This window comes from Curcuma longa, chromosome 16, assembly GCF_044706935.1.
Source record: "Curcuma longa cultivar G26 ecotype Majalengka, Jawa Barat chromosome 16, ITB_CL_G26_1.1, whole genome shotgun sequence".
Taxonomy (NCBI): Eukaryota; Viridiplantae; Streptophyta; class Magnoliopsida; order Zingiberales; family Zingiberaceae; genus Curcuma; species Curcuma longa.
Window position 1 is genome coordinate 5,489,982 of NC_133876.1, and position 7,634 is coordinate 5,497,615.

Sequence of the window (7,634 nt, forward strand, 5' to 3'; positions counted from 1 at the left end):
TTTTATGTTTGTTCTGTAGGAACTTGGAGCTAGAAGTAAGATAAAGAGCAGATATAGACAAAAAATATAGCTGGACCAAGTTTGGAGTAAATCGGACCCAAACTGATCTGATCGAGCTAACAACCATTCTAGTCGACCTAACAACTAGTCTGGTCTATCATAAAAATTGATCTGGTCAACTGAATGAGTTTTGTTAAATGGGTGTGGGTCCGAACTCGGGTCTATGATGTGGCTTGGTTCAGTTGACTGAAAAGTTTTTGATAGACCGATAAACATGATAACGATGAGTTACCACGGTCCAAATCCATAAGATCTCAGTCATAGGGATCAAATTTGACCAAGTTCGATCGATTGGATAAGGTTATTAGTGGACCAAATGATCCATATAAAAGAATCTCAAGATCATAGCACAGAATGACAATTCCTACTCTTCTTATCTTTAGTTTTGTGCTTGAGGAGGATTCTCGAAGTTCTACTTATGCTACTAGAGATGCATTGGAGAGTGCGAGACACTCAAGACTTCTAGATCGGCTTGGCAAAAACATATTTGTTGATTCTTGTTTATATACTCTTACCTTGTTCTTAATTGTGCTTGTATCTAATCCCGAAGTGTAAGAGGGTTCTCCATCTTTGGAAGGCATCCGGAAAAGAGAACATTAGTGGATAGACATCTCCTGTACATAGGTCTTATAGAATCAACCCTGGAGGATTGAAAACCAAGTAGATCTGGTGTACCCTCTTCCTTTTGTCTTGTTCTTTATTATTTTATATTTCCTCTATAATGAATATGATAGAAAGAATGAACGATGCCAAAATAAGAAAAGATGTGATCGATATTTACCCCCCTCTATCGATCCCTGTGATCCTACAACAAATACCTTACAATCACAAAGAACAAAAGTTACTCTTTTTTATTTCAACCAACCTATTTGTTTCTTATGGGAAAATCATTATTAACCTCTTTATACTTTTATCTTAATAATTATATTTTTACATCTACTATTATTAAACATAAATCTACTAAACTGAAAACCTTTAACTTTTAACGTTTTCTGTCAAAATTCAAGTTTAATATTTATTCTTCATATAACTCATCGACCAAGACAAATGTCATTTGCAAACAAGATACACTATAGTAAAATGTATTGAATATGTCTAATAAGTTTATCAATAGTAGTGTAAAATAATATGAACCTAGAGCTAATGCCTAATATAACTCTATTTTTATAAAAAATACTTCAATTAATTTATTTAAAATGTTCACTTTAATCATTATAGCCTTGTATATATCAATGAACTTAATTATTTTAATATATACTATACTAATATTATTTTTCTAAATTCTCCACTTAATTTCTTGCAAGATTTTTTCATGTTCAATCAATAATATCGCGAGTAACTCCTATAGTTTTTGGGGTACTTTTCAATCAATCATCTATTGTCGGCTTTTCATAATTTTGATCAATTATAATGAAAAAATTTTGACTAAAATTATTATAATATAAAATAATTTTAATCAAATTTGTTAAAAATAAAATAATTATTTAAAAATTATTATTTTAGTTGTGATTAAAATTATTTTATATTAGATCAAAAGCGGTTTTAATTAAAACTATTATAAAACTATTTTTAAAATATAAAGTATTTTGATTTTTCTTTTTGCGACCTGAGTCTTGCCCAATGGTCGCCGCCCTCACACTGCTCCGTAGCTCTCGCACCGCCCTCCAACCCTACTGTCTTCTCCTTCCTCCTCAGCCACTCCACTGCCGCCGCCGATCCTCCCTCTCCTTCAATCTCGAACCCTCCTCATTCCATGCCGCCCTCAAGCTATCTCTCCTCGCTCGCCCCTTTCGCCCAAACCCCATCGCCGCCCGATCACTACCCCCAATCACCGCCATCTTCACCGGCATCGTCGAGGAGATGGGACAGGTCGACCGGATCGGCCCCTCCGGCGACGCTGACGGCGGATTCCAGATGCGCATAGCCGCTAGCACCGTCCTCGGCGGCGTCAACCTCGGCGACAGCATCTCCATCAACGGCACCTGCCTCACCGTCTCCGCCTTTGACCTCGCTGCTTGCCACTTCACAGTCGGCCTCTCTCCCGAGACCCTCCGCCGGACCGCCCTCGCAGATCTCGCCCCCGGATCCCCCGTCAATCTGGAGCGCGCCCTGCAGCCGGTTTCGCGGATGGGCGGCCACTTCGTCCAGGGCCACGTGGACGGCACGGGCGAGATCACGTCGTTTGTGCCCGAGGGCGACTCGCTGTGGGTGAAGGTGCGCGTCGCGCCGGAGCTGCTGCGCTACGTGGTGCCCAAGGGGTTCATCGCGGTGGACGGGGTGAGCTTGACGGTGGTGGGAGTGTACGAGGACGAGTCCTGCTTCGACTTCATGCTGGTGGCCTACACGCAGCAGAAGGTGGTGATCCCGCTGAAGAAGGTAGCAGATAAGGTGAACTTGGAGGTGGATATACTCGGAAAGTACGTGGAGAAGCTTCTTAACAGTAGGTTCGGTGATGCAAACCCTACTTCTTCTTCTTCTTCTTCCTGGTAAGAAAAGCTCCCCCTCGTTTGGAATTTTTCTTTGATCGATTGATTGTTATGGTACATTGTCATCCTGTCCAACTCTTTGATTGAAATAATCTTTTTTACAACTCTGATAGAAGTATTGTAGTCGACTGGCCCTTCATCCAAGTTTTAAATTTGTTATGGTTCCAAAACACATTTTTTCCCCATTATTTTCTATTTTAACTGAGGTCAGAGTTGAGTTGTGCTTCGGTTTGTAATAACCAAAATGAAATTGTCGGTCGGATGTGGTAACTCCATTAATTGCCATACAGACTATTAAGATTAGGTAAATTGTAGTGGTTAATAATACTTTTGGCCAAATGTTTGGAAGCACATGCCATTTTTTTGTTGTTTTCCAACACCAGTCTAGAGAATCATGGTTGAGTTGTTGATAGTTAGGACAAGGTAGGTTTGGTTTAGTGGAGTTTCTTGTAGTTGGTCCAAGTTGCAAGACGACGCCACCTGGTTGAATAGGTGCCAGATTGACTTGAGTAGCAGAGTCGAGATAAGGAGATGAGTTATGGTAGGGCAATTTGAGCTTGATTGAATTGAGGGTCAAAATCACAATTATTTTTTGTTGAGATTTGGACCATGATGGCGATCAATTATTGCCTAGAGCTGTCTGCATGGTTCACTAAAACATTGATCTAAAATAGTCTCCTTGTTGTCTTGAATCCCTTTTTATCCTATAAAACTTAAAGTGAGTGCTTATACAATGATTGACTATTTGCTTTGAGGTCGGAGAGGCAGCATGATAACAGTCTCCGTATGTGTGTGCCGCTTTTCATTGACAGAGTGTTAGCACCCGAATTAGCCTCTATTTGCTATTCTTCATATCTCATCCATCCTTTTTTTTAATATTTCATCCATCGAATGACTTTACACTTGGTGGGTAAATTTACATATATCAGATACTCTCACTCGCATCAGATTTTGGTAGAAGTTGGTGTTCTTCCTTGGTCATTACGGGAAGAGCCTCTGATCTTACTTTCTTTATCATTCTCAAGCCCTATCTTCATTCTTTTGCTCTTTCTTTTATTTTTCGCTAGCAATAAATAGGGGTGAGCAATCTTAGATAAACGGAAATAACTCATTGAGCCGATCAAATTTGAAAATTTGATTTGGTTAATCAGAATTTTTTTTTTAAATATTGATTATTTCAGTTTAGAGCAATGATACATTGCATGAAAATGCAGTATGATACATACAAGGTCTGGGTCCCATCTCCATGCTTTGTGTGTATCATGCTAGGATTTCATGTTGCATTTTCATGCAGTCTATCATTTCTCTTCAGTTTATTCAATTCGATCTCAATTCTAAAAGTCCAAATTCAATTAAATCGATTAAATCGAACATATCAATCGATTGATATATCGTTATCAGTCGACTACTATACCTGAACAAGGAGTTTAAAAGGAAATTCCTTAAATTGTGACTCATGCTCATGCTATCATGCCCACTCACGAATGCCCGTGTGCGGACTACTTGAACGACTCAATGCCTTAGCCCTCCCCTTCTCCCATCACTCTCGCCCCCCTCCTCCCATTGCTCTCGTCGTTGATGAGGTCATTACTCAATCCTCTTGTCAGATGTCGCTAATGCAACCCTCCCTAAGTCTTCTCATCCTCTCACAGCGACCAGCGCTGATAGTGCTTAACCTTAGTCCTCTCCTCTCTCGCTCTCCGAGCCACCCCAACCCTCATCTCCGACTCCTGTCGTCACCCATTGGCCCTCTCCCCCTCGGCCCTCACCGTCGTTGCCTTAGTGGTTCCCCGCACGTCCTCCTCGTCGCCAACCATAAAAATCTGATTAATGCATACTCTTGAACTTGATGTCAAAGAGTCATAAAATCATTTTAGGATATATTGTTTAGCATGATTCATCATGATGGATCTTTTAATCGACATTTCAGTATTTGGATTGCTTAGTATTTGATCTTGATTTGTGAATAATTAATTTAGCTCTATGTATATTTCGATAAAAATTATATGTTTATACTTATAGATGTCAATGTAAAGAGATATATCAAATATGAATGTTGATACTAGTTGTTCGATACCACAACTTAGTTCTCCAACAGTACCAAAAATATTTGCATATTCTAAAGGAAAGGTAACTAAGCCAATAACAATAAGACCAAAACGTGAGGTATCACATCAATTCACAAAGTTTACTAGTGAAGATAAGAAGATTAAAGCTAAATGCAAATATTATGATAATGAATTTTTTTGTGATCCATATAAGAATGGAACAACAAGCTTGAGATCTCATATTAGATCATATAAAAAATACCCTCGTGTTGTTGAAACAACTCAAACACAACCAAGTTTATAACAAGGTGCAAGAGAGGATGAGGTGTGTCTAATTTTTTGAAAATTTGATCAGGATGCATGTAGAAAAACCTTAGCTAAAATGATTATAATTGATGAATTCCATATCAAATTTGTATAAGGAGATGAGTTTAAAACATTTATGATTATGGTATGTCCAAAGTTTCAAATTCCTTCAAGATGGAAGGTTGCATGTGATTGTATTATATATAGTTGAAAGAGAAAAATTGAAAAGTTTGTTGCATGATTCATTATGAAGAGTACCATTGATCGATTCAAAGAATCAACTATGTATCTAACAACTCATTTTATTGATAAAAATTGGAAATTGTAGAAAAGAATTTTCAATTTTTATCCAATTACAAGTTATAAAGGCAAGACAATTAGTTTAGTCATTAAAAATTGCTTAAGGGGTTGGGGAATTAATAAAATTTTTATTGTTACAGTTGATAATGTTAGTTCAAATGATGTTGCCATCAATAATTTCAAAAAAAAGATGGCTAATTAGGATTCCACTATTTTGAAAAGAGAATACATTCATATGAGGTGTGTAGTATGTATAATTAATTTGATTATTGTTGATGACTTAAAAGATATAAATCAATATGTAATGAGGGCCAGGAATGTAATTTAATATGTTAAATAATTCATCGCCAGATTAAGAAAGTTCAAAGAATGTGTAGATATTGAAAAAATTAAAAGCAAAAATTCATTACGTTTAAATGTACTGATTAGATGGAACTTAACTTTCTTTATGTTGAATGTAGTTTAAAATTTTGAAAGAGTTTTTGATAGACTTGATGAATAAGATTCATGTTCTAAATTAGATCTTTAATATATAAATTGATATGTTGTAAATGATGATGGAGAGATGATACTTGGATCAAATGGTAAATCTAAAAGAAAATTGAAGACTTTTGATGGAAAACCAATAAGTGCAAATTGGAATAATGTTAGTCTTTTCGCATCTCTATTGCAAGTTTTTCATGAGCTAATATTAAAAGTTTCAAGTTCTTTTATGTCACTTTTAATACTTTTACACACAAAATTAGTTTTATTTATATTATTTTAAACGAGTGGCAAGAAAGTGATGATCCTGATGTGTATTCAATGAAGATTAGAATGAAAAATAAATTTGACAAGTATTGAGGAGATCCTAAAAAGATGAATAACTTGATTTATATTGCGGTGGTGCTTGATCCAAGACATAAATTTGATTTCATGGAATTTATGTTGATTGAATTGTATGGAGATAAAAAGAGTGCAAGAGTAGCAAAAATAATAAAGGGCACCTTGTTTGGACTAGTAGAAAATTGCCTAAATTGAGCTTACGGGGTGTCGTGTTTTTGGGTTTTCAATGGAAATGGGTTTTGGGGATTTTTGGGAATGAAATGCAATTTAAAATTAGCAACTATATAAAAAATGCAATTAACTAATCTAAAAATGCAACTAAGGAACCAAGGTATCAAGGTAAACCTAAAATGCAATTTGATGCAAAGTAAAAAGCACGAAACCTCTAAACAATCATAAAATTCAAACTCAATTGCTGGTTAATGGAAATTAAAGGAACCCTCATGCAACTCAAGTCCAACAGCAGACTAACCAAATGAAATGGCTCATGATGTGCAAAATTGGTTTCAAGGTTTCAATCGATGCAAGCAATAGACCATACACTGAAATCAACCAAAACTAGCTAACTAATTCTAGGATGTAATCAAAACATTTAAATCTGATTTGGCATGGGAAGTTTTGTGTGGCACGGAACAATGAATGAGCAGTAAACCTGAAATCAGAATTTCAGTAACAAATCAAATTGCTAAACCAAGCTTTTAAAACCTTTAAATCTGATCTATCAACAACTTACAACCATAGTATCAACAAACCAACGGAATTCACGTGTTTTTGAACTGAATTTGATCAAATGAAACTAAGGAACGAATAGAAATTCAATTTTTCAGAAATGTTCAGAAACTGTAAATTAAAATGTTCAGAAATGAAACAAAAGCAGTAAAACGCATCCATCCTTTTCATCTCCATCGAATTCCTTTAGGCTGGTTGTCAATCAGCTTTTGAGTCCATTCGTTGCTGGAAATCCGTCGTCGTGTGGCTTGCTCGTTGCCAGCAACACGCAATCGGCCGGAAAAACCCTTCCCAGCCAAGAACAGAGTGCCGCGCAGCGAGATTGAAGATGCAAACTGGAGTTTCTGAATTCTTCGTGCTCCGATCAGATTGATAGTGATATGGAAGCTCTCCACGCTCCTCAGAGAACCCCTCAGCGGAGTCGTGGCGTCTGATTGTGCCGTGAACGGCCGGAAAACGCAGAAAACAGAAGTTTCGGCCGGCGAAGAAACCCTCTCCGCCGCTCAACTCCAGCTGCCGGATTATACCCAATCGGCCGGATTCCACCTCCTCTTGGACCAAGGAACGCGATGGAAGAAGTTTGGGTGGACGGGAGCTCCCCTACGCGTACGTCGCCGAGCAGAACACGCTTCCCGGGACGATGAACAGTAGCGGCGGCTACTGTTCATCGATTAAGATCCAAGTTTATATACGGCTGGTTAATCACTTGATCTGGACCATCCATTTTAAATCCAACGGCTGAAATTTGATCTGAGGTTTAGGACAGCTTAGGGTTTCCAAAAAAATCAGAGATTTTGATCAGGCTCGATCTGAGTCATGTCCTCCATGTTGGCTTGATCGGTTTGGCAATTTGACTTGAGTTGACCACGGTTTAGCTCGA

The 7,634-nt window shown here is 37.6% G+C and overlaps 1 protein-coding gene across 1 annotated transcript; it reads left to right on the top strand.

Annotated features, from left to right (window-relative positions):
- Positions 1-1,672: 1,672 nt before the first annotated feature.
- On the top strand, positions 1,673-2,546 carry LOC141847971 (riboflavin synthase; the record flags this gene model as incomplete). The annotated part of the gene is given in 1 exon segment (XM_074736080.1): positions 1,673-2,546. A coding segment is annotated over 1 exon segment (866 nt), but the record flags the coding sequence as incomplete, so codon positions are not given.
- Positions 2,547-7,634: the final 5,088 nt, after the last annotated feature.